At 38.2% G+C, this 15,827-nt stretch overlaps 1 protein-coding gene across 1 annotated transcript in view; it reads left to right on the forward strand.

Moving 5' to 3' along the window:
- Positions 1-11,035, forward strand: part of EIF2AK3 (eukaryotic translation initiation factor 2 alpha kinase 3) — a 137,740-nt gene extending 126,705 nt beyond the window's left edge. The window contains exon 12 of the mRNA XM_086964429.1: positions 10,195-11,035. Within this exon, the coding sequence (XP_086820555.1) occupies positions 10,195-10,300 (106 nt within the window). The 3' untranslated portion in view covers positions 10,301-11,035. The remainder of the gene's footprint in view (positions 1-10,194) is intronic.
- The last annotated feature ends 4,792 nt before the right edge of the window (positions 11,036-15,827 follow it).

Raw genomic sequence — 15,827 nt, forward strand, 5'->3', positions numbered from 1 at the left:
ATGTTTTCAATATGCTGCTGGACATTATCCTTTAGAAGATAGTGTGCTGTTTGACACCCATCCAGAGTTACGCTGTTTTAGGTTGTTACTTTTATTGTTCATGTGAGCTATTGGTCACCTCTCCTACAGCTTTACTACGATTGAAATCACTCATTGAGGAAATACTGTGCTGTTTTTTACCAGCCTCTATGGTTTTGGCCGTGATATCTGTTCATACTACCATGATGCACATGTACTGTTAGTGACCAGACTGTGCCAGTAGTCACTGTCCTACTCCATTCAGTTTCGGCATTGTGGACTTTCCCAAGAACTGCTGGTGAACGTACTGTATCAATGTACGATTTTCAAGGAGAAATTGCAATTGCGCTATCAGTCAATCCCTCAAAGTTGTTGCTGTGCACCAACCTGGTGGTACTGTGTTGCTATTCTCTCCCACCCAGATCACTGTGCCCTTTGTCACTTTGATACAGTGACCATGTGTTGTATGTTAGTCACTTTCCAACAGGGACCAACACTGTTGGTCATGTCATGGTGCAGTGGTGGTCACTTCTCGAAGCGTTCTAATGTATTTGGTTCTCCACACCTTGCTACTGTATTGTAAGGCAGTTTCGCAGCGATATGGTGAAGATGAATTTATTAGCAAAAATGGTAACGGTCAACAAGAGCGCACAGCAAACGTCAATGTAAATGTAATTCTTAATGCAATATCTCGATGGTGCTCAGGAAGAGGTGGGAGACTGGTTACCACAGCCTCCAAGGCAAACCTGGGTCCAAACAATTGTTTTTATCTTCCGAGCACTCAATATTATTAAAGAGAAAGTCTTTATATATTTTTTGTGTCCTTTTATTTTCCAATCTTCATCCAAATCAACTTCCAAATTCCAAATTAACTTCCCAGATTTTCATCACACGATTGTATGCAGCCAACGCGCGTTTCGTCAAGTCCGTGTAGGACAATTTGACTTCCTCAGGGCTGCAACCCAAAGGTTTACAATCAGTATCATTCTTTCACATTAAGAAGTAATACACAAAGATTCAAACATCATTTGCATATTGCCGTACCTATGTACAAAAACAAATATTTCTATAACCTAAGTTCCGGTCAAAAGTACCATTGATACGTTAACCTACTAGGTTTATAAGAAGGAGTATCTTCACCAAAGACATAAATTCAATATTCATTTAAAACAACATTATTCCAAATCATCAATTCTCATACAAGTCTTGTATATAAAAAGTAATGGGTTTAAGACTGTGGTTCCCAAAAACATCAATGATTAACAGGTCATATTTCAATTAATTCACCTAGCTCGTGGCTATAGTATACCCTAGAGTCATCCCAACCAACTTAATGTAAAGATATAACCAATTGTCTTCTCTGCCTACTTTCTAATCAATAATTGTCTTATATATAGTCATCCGGACAAGTTATTATTTAATGCTAGGCTGTTGTTTGATATATGCACTCACCATATAGTTGCGGGATTAGTATATCTCTTTTTCCAACCACGTGTTGCTATCCCAAGTTATTACTTATAGTCCATTTCAAAGTGTTCCTAAAGTAATTTAATATTAGTGTCAGTAATTATCTCAACAAGTATTTTACTCCCAATACGTATTTATATATTTGTGTACCTCACCTTATAATCCAGTATCTGTATTGGAAAAGTATATCTATTTTCCACCAACGTATTCTTGTCACAAGATGTCCCTTGAAATCCAATTCTCAATGGTATTTCAATCCGTTCCTAAGGTGCGTTAATGTCAGTGTCATTAGTAGTCCCAGCAAGTACTTCAATCTAATACCCATTTTATTTGCGCGCACCTCACCTTATATTCCCATGTCTGTATAGACGCTAATTTTATCTTCAGTTGTCCTCCGTATTTTAGATGAGAACGACACGAGTATGTGTCTAAAGGGGGAAAAAAACACTTGTAAGGGTCTTGATATTCCCTAGTGTGTATTCTAAAGAACTAGCAATGCCCCTATGTTTCCTCTATGCACCTTACCGGTTATTCTGATGTGTAGTCTTCTCAATCCGGCGTTCAGCACGAGCGCCATCTTGTAATGGCAATTTATAATACAATGAGCGGGCGCCATCTTGTAGTGTCCACGCGTATTAACACGCGTTGGCGCTATATTCGAGTAATCTTGGACTCACTCGGATTAAAGTATATTCTCTGTATATTCGCACATTACCTTCATGTGGCATCTAAATTAAAACATAATATTTTCGATCCGCCATTCCCATGCGGACATCATCTATTTCCATGATTCGTTTTCTTAAGCTATGCTTATATGTCAACACGACGTTTTCGCGCAGGTGCCATCTTGTAATGGCTATTCAATAGTTAGTTCGAACACAGTATTTTCGATCCGCCATTCCCATGCCGGCATCGTCTATTTTCATATGCCCACACGACGTTTTCGCACAGGTGCCATCTTGTAATGGCTATTCGATAGTATACTTAAGTGAGGGGTCAACCTCTTGTGGCATGAAAATTAGTAATATAGATGCGCTCAATTATTAAGGCGGTCATAAGTATGCAAATTCAAGATATTGCCACAGCTCATTGCTTACTGTTAGTTTAGTTACTCTTATTAGTAATTAAGGAATATTCAACTTAAATAAACAAAGTAATCCCACCCTTTATGGGTTGATACATTATATAGTTATCCTCTCGTCCTGTGAACCACTGGGGTCCTCAGGTCAACCACAGTCTTTTCCCTTTTCTTTATTTCTTCCGATCTGCTATGATCTGATTAGTTTACTCATTCACAGCATAAAACAAAGCGAAAAGGCTATAGGTCCAACAGTATTTTTCTCAAAAGACTTATACTTATCTCATAGTTGAGCATTATGTTCATATATTCATTCAGAGACTTGTTATCTAATGATCCTTTCTTCTTCTGCAGAGTGTACATGTTAGAGGGAAAATGGTAAATACTTAAACATAGAACAGAAATATAAGCACCTGCATTGTCATTCGCAGTTTGTTCTCTAGTGATAGGAACATCTCTCAGTTACCAAGATAGAACTCATATTCATGATCCACATTAAGACCACATTCTACCGCTTTTAGTCTAATCAGCCAGAGTACTTCTCTCTTCCTTAGTGCTAGTACTCTATTACCTCCTCGTGGGTCAGGTTTTATGTGGTCTATTCCATGGTAAGAAAACACATGTTGCTCCCTAGTTTCAAAATTCTGTATTGCATGTGATGCAATCCGATACCGTGTGTCTCCATTCTTCAACGCTCTGTAATGTTCAGCAATTCTATCTCTGAGCCTCCTCTTGGTACTCCCCACGTAGATTTTACCACATGTACAAGCGATCACGTAAATCACATATGTTGTGTCACAATTGATGAACATACCAATAGTGTATTTACCTGAGTTATTATATTCAAAGCACAACACCTTCTTCATTGCCCATCTACAGGATAAACATCTACCACATTTGTAAAACCCCTTAAAACTGTTCAACCAGTCAGTTTTATTTTGTTTAGTTGGGTAGCTGGGGCTTAGCAAGTTCTTAAGAGTTATTCCCCTTCTAAATGTCACACTTGGCCTATCATGGATATATGGTTTCAAATCGTCATCTATACAAAGCAGGTGCCAATGTCTGTTCAAAATGGTAAATAGCTTGGAGCTGTCTAGTCCATAATTTGTTATCACTCGCACTTTCTGATCCATTGTTCTACCCTCTTTGTTACCTCTAATCAATGTAGTTTCTCTTTTCACCTTTTTCACTTTAGATACAGCTTTAGTTATCACATTCTGTTTGTATCCTCGATTGGTGAATCTAGATGTCATGTCCATTATATTGTGCTCAAACTCTCTATCAGTTGAGCAATTGCGTCGAGCTCTGATAAACTCTCCGTATGGTATGGCTCTTTTTTGATAATTCGGATGACCGCTCTCTGCATGTAAAATTGAGTTACAGCTTGTAGGTTTTCGATACATTCGACTATGGATCTTTGTTCCTTCCACATGCAACTCTACATCCAAAAAAGTGATCTTCTGCCTATCATAGGAGGTCGTGAATCTCAAGTTGTATACATTGTCATTTAGGTAATCAAAAAAACCCTTAAGTTTTTCTACTGTCCCTGTCCATATCATCAAACAATCATCAATGAAACGACCCCAGTAATGAATGTATGGTGTCCATTCTGATCCCTCAGGGCCCCAGATTCGCTCCGCCTCGAACCAACCCATAAACAGATTGGCAAAAGACGGAGCAAATCTAGAACCCATTGCCGTCCCAAGTCGTTGTCTGTACCACTGGCCATCAAATAGAAATACATTATTTTCTAGTACCATCTTAGTCATTCTTAATAGCATCTGAGTGTGATCAAACATTTCAGCTGGTCTTACACTGAGAAAGTGATCAAGAGCATGTATGCCCAAATCATGATCTATGATGGTATACAGGGATACCACATCAAGTGTAACCAATAACATCCCATCTTCCCAATTTATATCTTCCAATAGGTTTAACACATGCTTAGTATCTTCTATGAAAGATGGTAGGTTATACACATGTTGTCTCAGGAAACAGTCAATAAATTCTGATAACCTCTCCGTTGGTCCACCAATGCCAGAGACAATAGGCCGCCCTGGCGGCTTGTCCCGGCATTTATGGACTTTCGGGAGAGTGTATAAGCACGGTGATCTAGGTGTGCTCAGTTTGAGGTAAAGGTATTCGTCATGATCTAATAGTGATAGGTCATACCATGTCTTTATTTCACTGTTAATCCTAACAGTTATATCAGGAATAGGATTGGTAGTCAACTTCTCATAAAACATAGTGTTATTAAGCTGAGAGTGGATCTCGTCATTATAGTCAGTAGTATTTTGAACAACTATATTACCACCTTTATCTGCATTTCGTATTGTGATAGCTTTGTTGTTCATAAGCTCACGTAGGGCTTCTCTTTCTCCAAGTGTGAGATTATCACGAGATACTCTGGTGTCCCTATGTTTAGATGTGTCAATCACTTTATCTATATCTGTGCAGACCATCTTAAAAAAGGTGTCAATCGTATTCCCCGGACTCAGTTGTGGGGTCCATTTGGATTTCTCTCTCAATCCACTCTCTTCCCTCTCATATCTCGATATCTCAAGATCCTCAATCAGTGTTTGCATCGTAACAGGATCGTCTTCCCTTTCAGTAAGTGATAAAAGAAGTTGAGTATCCTTCAATTCCTGAATAGTAATTTCACTCAAAGTTTTATTAGAAGATCGCTTATCTCTTACAGGTGCATTGGCAAAATGTTTCTTGATTTTAAGATTCCTGACAAATTTAAAAAGATCTATTTTGGTCATGCACCAGTCTAAATTAGTAGCCGGACAAAAACCCAAACCTTTTTGTAACACAGTTATCATGTTCTCAGATAATTCACAAGAAGATAAGTTGATCACTTCTAAATCACATATATCTGGTTTATCATTTACTGTCATTCCTTCCAAGATCTCAGGCTCCTTATTCTTGCTCCTGGATCTCCTACCCCCCCTACTGCCTCTCCTTGTCTTTTTGCTTGTGTATCTCGATTTCTCATCTCTAAGTCCCGATTCCCCTTTCTTAATCTCTGTACCTCCCCAAAAAAAGTAGTGTTCTCAGTATTCGGGACTACCTCCGGTGCATCTCCATTCTCACTACTCGATAACACTGAAGATGCATCGGTATCACTTACAACAGGGGTGCCACCACTCCTTGTGCTTGAGGGAACCTTTTTAACAAGGTAGTCAAATCTCCTAGCAAAGGTATAGACCCGTCCTGTACTGTAATCTTTTTCGTCTCTTTTAAGTTTATGTGCTTTCCTTTTCTTAATCTCCATCTGCAGTTCATTAAGTTTCTCATCAAGAACCAGATAGTTCTTAACCGTAAGTTCAGGCAGGTTCATCTCTTTTATCTCATCTTCAACCTTACCAATATCTACAAGTAGTTTTACTATCTTCATTTCAGCATTATCAATAAGGATCTGTATAAGGTTGCGTGAGCTATCGTTCAGTTCTTTTTCCCACCTATCATACAAATCTGGTTCCAAGTCCTCATATGTTGGTATTATGTGTGATCTTAGACCACGAGGGATCCTGTTCAATGTTAAGTACTGTTTTAGGGTAGCAGCATCCCACCATTTGTTTAACTCAGTACGTTTCAGTAATTCCAATTTTACGAATTTGGCTCTTAAACCCTCTTTCTTAGTACCCGCTGGGGGGCCAATCGCTTTCTTGATTGTACCTCCCGCAGCCAAATTCCCAAACAATGTCTCTGCCTCTTTGTCTCTATTCATTATCACACCTCACAGCGGCTGCTCTTACACCATAAATTATTAGCAAAAATGGTAACGGTCAACAAGAGCGCACAGCAAACGTCAATGTAAATGTAATTCTTAATGCAATATCTCGATGGTGCTCAGGAAGAGGTGGGAGACTGGTTACCACAGCCTCCAAGGCAAACCTGGGTCCAAACAATTGTTTTTATCTTCCGAGCACTCAATATTATTAAAGAGAAAGTCTTTATATATTTTTTGTGTCCTTTTATTTTCCAATCTTCATCCAAATCAACTTCCAAATTCCAAATTAACTTCCCAGATTTTCATCACACGATTGTATGCAGCCAACGCGCGTTTCGTCAAGTCCGTGTAGGACAATTTGACTTCCTCAGGGCTGCAACCCAAAGGTTTACAATCAGTATCATTCTTTCACATTAAGAAGTAATACACAAAGATTCAAACATCATTTGCATATTGCCGTACCTATGTACAAAAACAAATATTTCTATAACCTAAGTTCCGGTCAAAAGTACCATTGATACGTTAACCTACTAGGTTTATAAGAAGGAGTATCTTCACCAAAGACATAAATTCAATATTCATTTAAAACAACATTATTCCAAATCATCAATTCTCATACAAGTCTTGTATATAAAAAGTAATGGGTTTAAGACTGTGGTTCCCAAAAACATCAATGATTAACAGGTCATATTTCAATTAATTCACCTAGCTCGTGGCTATAGTATACCCTAGAGTCATCCCAACCAACTTAATGTAAAGATATAACCAATTGTCTTCTCTGCCTACTTTCTAATCAATAATTGTCTTATATATAGTCATCCGGACAAGTTATTATTTAATGCTAGGCTGTTGTTTGATATATGCACTCACCATATAGTTGCGGGATTAGTATATCTCTTTTTCCAACCACGTGTTGCTATCCCAAGTTATTACTTATAGTCCATTTCAAAGTGTTCCTAAAGTAATTTAATATTAGTGTCAGTAATTATCTCAACAAGTATTTTACTCCCAATACGTATTTATATATTTGTGTACCTCACCTTATAATCCAGTATCTGTATTGGAAAAGTATATCTATTTTCCACCAACGTATTCTTGTCACAAGATGTCCCTTGAAATCCAATTCTCAATGGTATTTCAATCCGTTCCTAAGGTGCGTTAATGTCAGTGTCATTAGTAGTCCCAGCAAGTACTTCAATCTAATACCCATTTTATTTGCGCGCACCTCACCTTATATTCCCATGTCTGTATAGACGCTAATTTTATCTTCAGTTGTCCTCCGTATTTTAGATGAGAACGACACGAGTATGTGTCTAAAGGGGGAAAAAAACACTTGTAAGGGTCTTGATATTCCCTAGTGTGTATTCTAAAGAACTAGCAATGCCCCTATGTTTCCTCTATGCACCTTACCGGTTATTCTGATGTGTAGTCTTCTCAATCCGGCGTTCAGCACGAGCGCCATCTTGTAATGGCAATTTATAATACAATGAGCGGGCGCCATCTTGTAGTGTCCACGCGTATTAACACGCGTTGGCGCTATATTCGAGTAATCTTGGACTCACTCGGATTAAAGTATATTCTCTGTATATTCGCACATTACCTTCATGTGGCATCTAAATTAAAACATAATATTTTCGATCCGCCATTCCCATGCGGACATCATCTATTTCCATGATTCGTTTTCTTAAGCTATGCTTATATGTCAACACGACGTTTTCGCGCAGGTGCCATCTTGTAATGGCTATTCAATAGTTAGTTCGAACACAGTATTTTCGATCCGCCATTCCCATGCCGGCATCGTCTATTTTCATATGCCCACACGACGTTTTCGCACAGGTGCCATCTTGTAATGGCTATTCGATAGTATACTTAAGTGAGGGGTCAACCTCTTGTGGCATGAAAATTAGTAATATAGATGCGCTCAATTATTAAGGCGGTCATAAGTATGCAAATTCAAGATATTGCCACAGCTCATTGCTTACTGTTAGTTTAGTTACTCTTATTAGTAATTAAGGAATATTCAACTTAAATAAACAAAGTAATCCCACCCTTTATGGGTTGATACATTATATAGTTATCCTCTCGTCCTGTGAACCACTGGGGTCCTCAGGTCAACCACAGTCTTTTCCCTTTTCTTTATTTCTTCCGATCTGCTATGATCTGATTAGTTTACTCATTCACAGCATAAAACAAAGCGAAAAGGCTATAGGTCCAACAGTATTTTTCTCAAAAGACTTATACTTATCTCATAGTTGAGCATTATGTTCATATATTCATTCAGAGACTTGTTATCTAATGATCCTTTCTTCTTCTGCAGAGTGTACATGTTAGAGGGAAAATGGTAAATACTTAAACATAGAACAGAAATATAAGCACCTGCATTGTCATTCGCAGTTTGTTCTCTAGTGATAGGAACATCTCTCAGTTACCAAGATAGAACTCATATTCATGATCCACATTAAGACCACATTCTACCGCTTTTAGTCTAATCAGCCAGAGTACTTCTCTCTTCCTTAGTGCTAGTACTCTATTACCTCCTCGTGGGTCAGGTTTTATGTGGTCTATTCCATGGTAAGAAAACACATGTTGCTCCCTAGTTTCAAAATTCTGTATTGCATGTGATGCAATCCGATACCGTGTGTCTCCATTCTTCAACGCTCTGTAATGTTCAGCAATTCTATCTCTGAGCCTCCTCTTGGTACTCCGAGTGAGTCCAAGATTACTCGAATATAGCGCCAACGCGTGTTAATACGCGTGGACACTACAAGATGGCGCCCGCTCATTGTATTATAAATTGCCATTACAAGATGGCGCTCGTGCTGAACGCCGGATTGAGAAGACTACACATCAGAATAACCGGTAAGGTGCATAGAGGAAACATAGGGGCATTGCTAGTTCTTTAGAATACACACTAGGGAATATCAAGACCCTTACAAGTGTTTTTTTCCCCTTTAGACACATACTCGTGTCGTTCTCATCTAAAATACGGAGGACAACTGAAGATAAAATTAGCGTCTATACAGACATGGGAATATAAGGTGAGGTGCGCGCAAATAAAATGGGTATTAGATTGAAGTACTTGCTGGGACTACTAATGACACTGACATTAACGCACCTTAGGAACGGATTGAAATACCATTGAGAATTGGATTTCAAGGGACATCTTGTGACAAGAATACGTTGGTGGAAAATAGATATACTTTTCCAATACAGATACTGGATTATAAGGTGAGGTACACAAATATATAAATACGTATTGGGAGTAAAATACTTGTTGAGATAATTACTGACACTAATATTAAATTACTTTAGGAACACTTTGAAATGGACTATAAGTAATAACTTGGGATAGCAACACGTGGTTGGAAAAAGAGATATACTAATCCCGCAACTATATGGTGAGTGCATATATCAAACAACAGCCTAGCATTAAATAATAACTTGTCCGGATGACTATATATAAGACAATTATTGATTAGAAAGTAGGCAGAGAAGACAATTGGTTATATCTTTACATTAAGTTGGTTGGGATGACTCTAGGGTATACTATAGCCACGAGCTAGGTGAATTAATTGAAATATGACCTGTTAATCATTGATGTTTTTGGGAACCACAGTCTTAAACCCATTACTTTTTATATACAAGACTTGTATGAGAATTGATGATTTGGAATAATGTTGTTTTAAATGAATATTGAATTTATGTCTTTGGTGAAGATACTCCTTCTTATAAACCTAGTAGGTTAACGTATCAATGGTACTTTTGACCGGAACTTAGGTTATAGAAATATTTGTTTTTGTACATAGGTACGGCAATATGCAAATGATGTTTGAATCTTTGTGTATTACTTCTTAATGTGAAAGAATGATACTGATTGTAAACCTTTGGGTTGCAGCCCTGAGGAAGTCAAATTGTCCTACACGGACTTGACGAAACGCGCGTTGGCTGCATACAATCGTGTGATGAAAATCTGGGAAGTTAATTTGGAATTTGGAAGTTGATTTGGATGAAGATTGGAAAATAAAAGGACACAAAAAATATATAAAGACTTTCTCTTTAATAATATTGAGTGCTCGGAAGATAAAAACAATTGTTTGGACCCAGGTTTGCCTTGGAGGCTGTGGTAACCAGTCTCCCACCTCTTCCTGAGCACCATCGAGATATTGCATTAAGAATTACATTTACATTGACGTTTGCTGTGCGCTCTTGTTGACCGTTACCATTTTTGCTAATAATTTATGGTGTAAGAGCAGCCGCTGTGAGGTGTGATAATGAATAGAGACAAAGAGGCAGAGACATTGTTTGGGAATTTGGCTGCGGGAGGAACAATCAAGAAAGCGATTGGCCCCCCAGCGGGTACTAAGAAAGAGGGTTTAAGAGCCAAATTCGTAAAATTGGAATTACTGAAACGTACTGAGTTAAACAAATGGTGGGATGCTGCTACCCTAAAACAGTACTTAACATTGAACAGGATCCCTCGTGGTCTAAGATCACACATAATACCAACATATGAGGACTTGGAACCAGATTTGTATGATAGGTGGGAAAAAGAACTGAACGATAGCTCACGCAACCTTATACAGATCCTTATTGATAATGCTGAAATGAAGATAGTAAAACTACTTGTAGATATTGGTAAGGTTGAAGATGAGATAAAAGAGATGAACCTGCCTGAACTTACGGTTAAGAACTATCTGGTTCTTGATGAGAAACTTAATGAACTGCAGATGGAGATTAAGAAAAGGAAAGCACATAAACTTAAAAGAGACGAAAAAGATTACAGTACAGGACGGGTCTATACCTTTGCTAGGAGATTTGACTACCTTGTTAAAAAGGTTCCCTCAAGCACAAGGAGTGGTGGCACCCCTGTTGTAAGTGATACCGATGCATCTTCAGTGTTATCGAGTAGTGAGAATGGAGATGCACCGGAGGTAGTCCCGAATATTGAGAACACTACTTTTTTTGGGGAGGTACAGAGATTAAGAAAGGGGAATCGGGACTTAGAGATGAGAAATCGAGATACACAAGCAAAAAGACAAGGAGAGGCAGTAGGGGGGGTAGGAGATCCAGGAGCAAGAATAAGGAGCCTGAGATCTTGGAAGGAATGACAGTAAATGATAAACCAGATATATGTGATTTAGAAGTGATCAACTTATCTTCTTGTGAATTATCTGAGAACATGATAACTGTGTTACAAAAAGGTTTGGGTTTTTGTCCGGCTACTAATTTAGACTGGTGCATGACCAAAATAGATCTTTTTAAATTTGTCAGGAATCTTAAAATCAAGAAACATTTTGCCAATGCACCTGTAAGAGATAAGCGATCTTCTAATAAAACTTTGAGTGAAATTACTATTCAGGAATTGAAGGATACTCAACTTCTTTTATCACTTACTGAAAGGGAAGACGATCCTGTTACGATGCAAACACTGATTGAGGATCTTGAGATATCGAGATATGAGAGGGAAGAGAGTGGATTGAGAGAGAAATCCAAATGGACCCCACAACTGAGTCCGGGGAATACGATTGACACCTTTTTTAAGATGGTCTGCACAGATATAGATAAAGTGATTGACACATCTAAACATAGGGACACCAGAGTAATCTCGTGATAATCTCACACTTGGAGAAAGAAAGCCCTACGTGAGCTTTATGAACAACAAAGCTATCACAATACGAAATGCAGATACAAGGTGGTAATATAGTTGTTCAAAATATCTACTGACTATAATGACGAGATCCACTCTAGCCTTTATAATAACACTATGTTTATGAGAAGTTGACTACCAATCCTATTCCTGATATAACTGTTAGGATTAACAGTGAAATAAAAGACATGGTATTGACCTATCACTATTAGATCATGACGAATACCTTTACCTCAAACTGAGCACACTAGATCACCGTGCTATACACTCTCCGAAAGTCCTTAAATGCCGGGACAAGCCGCCAGGGCGGCCTATTGTCCTCTGGCATTGGTGGACCAACGGAAGGTTATCAGAATTTATTGACTGTTTCCTGAGACAACTGTGTATAACCTACCATCTTTCATAGAAGATACTAAGCATGTGTTAACTATTGGAAGATATAAATTGGGAAGATGGGATGATTATGGTTACACTTGATGTGGTATCCCTGTATACCATCATAGATCATGATTTGGGCATACATGCTCTTGATCACTTTTCTCAGTGTAAGACCAGCTGAAATGTTTGATCACCTCAATGCTATTAAGAATGACTAAGATGGTACTAGAAAATATGTATTTCTATTTGATGGCCAGTGGTACAGACAACGACTTGGGACGGCAATGGGTTCTAGAATTTGCTCCGTCTTTTGCCAATCTGTTTATGGGTTGGTTCGAGGCGGAGCGAATCTGGGGCCCTGAGGGATCAGAATGGACACCATACATTCATTACTGGGGTCGTTCTATTGATGATTGTTTGATGATATGGACAGGGACAGTAGAAAAACTTAAGGTTTTTTGATTACCTAAATGACAATGTATACAACTTGAGATTCACGACCTCCTATGATAGGCAGAAGATCACTTTTTGGATGTAGAGTGCATGTGGAAGGAACAAAGATCCATAGTCGAATGTATCGAAAACCTACAAGCTGTACTCAATGTTACATGCAGAGAGCTGTCATCCGGAATTATCAAAAAAGAGCCATACCATACGGGAGTTTATCAGAGCTCGACGCAATTGCTCAACTGATAGAGAGTTGAGCACAATATAATGGACATGACATCTAGATTCACCAATCGAGGATACAAACAGAATGTGATAACTAAAGCTGTATCTAAAGTGAAAAAGGTGGAAAAGAGAAACTACATTGATTAGAGGTAACAAAAGAGGGTAGAACAATGGATCAGAAAGTGCGAGTGATAACAATTATGACTAGACAGCTCCAAGCTATTACCATTTTGAACAGACATGGCACCTGCTTTGTATAGATGACGATTTGAAACCATATATTCCATGATAGGCCAAGTGTGACATTTTAGAAGGGGAATAACTCTTAAGAACTTGCTAAGCCCAGCTACCCAACTAAACAAAATAAAAATGACTGGTTGAACAGTTTTAAGGGGTTTTACAAATGTGGTAGATGTTTATCCTGTAGATGGGCAATGAAGAAGGTGTGTGCTATGAATATAATAACTCAGGTAAATACACTATTGGTATGTTCATCAATTGTGACACAACATATGTGATTTACGTGATCGATTGTACATGTGGTAAAATCTACGTGGGGAGTACCAAAGAGGCTCAGAGATAGAATTGCTGAACATTACAGAGCGTTGAAGAATGGAGACACACGGTATCGGATTGCATCACATGCAATACAGAATTTTGAAACTAGGAGCAACATGTGTTTTCTTACCATGGAATAGGACCACATAAAACCTGACCCACGAGGAGGTAATAGAGTACTAGCACTAAGGAAGAGAGAAGTACTCTGGCTGATTAGGACTAAAAGCGGTAGAATGTGGTCTTAATGTGGATCATGAAATATGAGTTCTTTCTTGGTAACTGAGAGATGTTCCTATCACTAGAGAACAAAACTGCGAATGACAATGCAGGTGCTTATATTTCTGTTCTATGTTTAAGTATTTACCATTTTCCCTCTAACATGTACACTCTGCAGAAGAAGAAAGGATCATTAGATAACAAGTCTCTGAATGAATATATGAACATAATGCTCAATATGAGATAAGATAAGTCTTTTGAGAAAAATACTGTTGGGCCTATAGCCTTTTCGCTTTGTTTTATGCTGTGAATGAGTAAACAAATCAGATCATAGCAGATCGGAAGAAATAAAGAAAAGGGAAAAGACTGTGGTTGACCTGAGGACCCCAGTGGTTCACAGGACGAGAGGAAACTATATAATGTATCAACCCATAAAGGTGGGATTACTTTGTTTATTTAAGTTGAATATTCCTTAATTACTAATAAGAGTAACTAAACTAACAGTAAGCAATGAGCTGTGGCAATATCTTGACATTTGCATACTTATGACCGCCTTAATAATTGAGCGCATTCTATATTACTAATTTTCATGCCACACGAGGTTGACCCCTCACTTAAAGTATACTATCGAATATAGCCATTACAAGATGGCACCTGTGCGAAAACGTCGTGTGGGCATATGAAAATAGACGATGCCGGCATGGGAATGGCGGATCGAAAATACTGTTTTCGAACTAACTATTGAATAGCCATTACAAGATGGCACCTGCGCGAAAACGTCGTGTTGACATATAAGCATAGCTTAAGAAAACGAATCATGGAAATAGATGAGTGTCCGCATGGGAATGGCGGATCGAAAATATGATGTTTTTAATTTAGATGCCACATGAAGGTAATGTGTGCGAATATACAGAGATATACCTTTAATCCTAGTGAGTCCAAGATTCTCGAATATAGCGCCACGCGTGTTAATACGCGTGGACACTACAAGATGGCGCCCGCTCATTGTATTATAAATTGCCATTACACAGATGGCGCTCGTGCTGAACGCCGGATTGAGAAGACTACACATCAGAATATCCTAAGGAGCATAGAGGAAACATAGGGGCATTGCTAGTTCTTTAGAATACACACTAGGGAATATCAAGACCTTACATGTGTTTTTTTCCCCCTTTAGACACCTACTCGTGTCGTTCTCATTAAAATACGGAGGACAACTGAAGATAAATTAGCGTCTATACAGACATGGAATATAAGGTGAGGTGCGCGCATAATAAAATGGGTATTAGATTGAAGTACTTGCTGGGCTACTAATGACACTGACATTATCGCACCTTAGGAACGGATTGAAATACCAGTGAGAAGATTGGATTTCAAGGGACATCTTGTGACAAGATACCTTGGTGGAAAATAAGTATACTTTTCCAATACAGATACTGGATTATAAGGTGAGGTACACAAATATATATAAATACGTATTGGGAGTAAAATACTTGTTGAGATAATTACTGACACTAATATTAAAATTAACTTTAGGAACACTTTGAAATGGACTATAAGTAATAACTGGGATAGCAACACGTGGTTGGAAAAGAGATATACTATTCCCGCAACTATATGGTTAGTGCATATATCAAACAACAGCCTAGCATTAAATAATAACTTGTCCGGATGACTATATATAAGACAATTATTGATTAGAAAGTAGGCAGAGAAGACAATTGGTTATATCTTTACATTAAGTTGGTTGGGATGACTCTAGGGTATACTATAGCCACGAGCTAGGTGAATTAATTGAAATATGACCTGTTAATCATTGATGTTTTTGGGAACCACAGTCTTAAACCCATTACTTTTTTATATACAAGACTTGTATGAGAATTGATGATTTGGAATAATGTTGTTTAATGAAATTGAATATTTATGTCTTTGGTGAAGATACTCTTCTTATAAACCTAGTAGGTTAACGTATCAATGGTACTTTTGACCGGACTTAGGTTATAGAATATTTGTTTTTGTACATAGGTCGGCAATATGCAAATGATGTTGGAATCTTT

This window comes from Lissotriton vulgaris, chromosome 3_2 (genome assembly GCF_964263255.1).
Source record: "Lissotriton vulgaris chromosome 3_2, aLisVul1.2, whole genome shotgun sequence".
NCBI lineage: Eukaryota > Metazoa > Chordata > Amphibia > Caudata > Salamandridae > Lissotriton > Lissotriton vulgaris.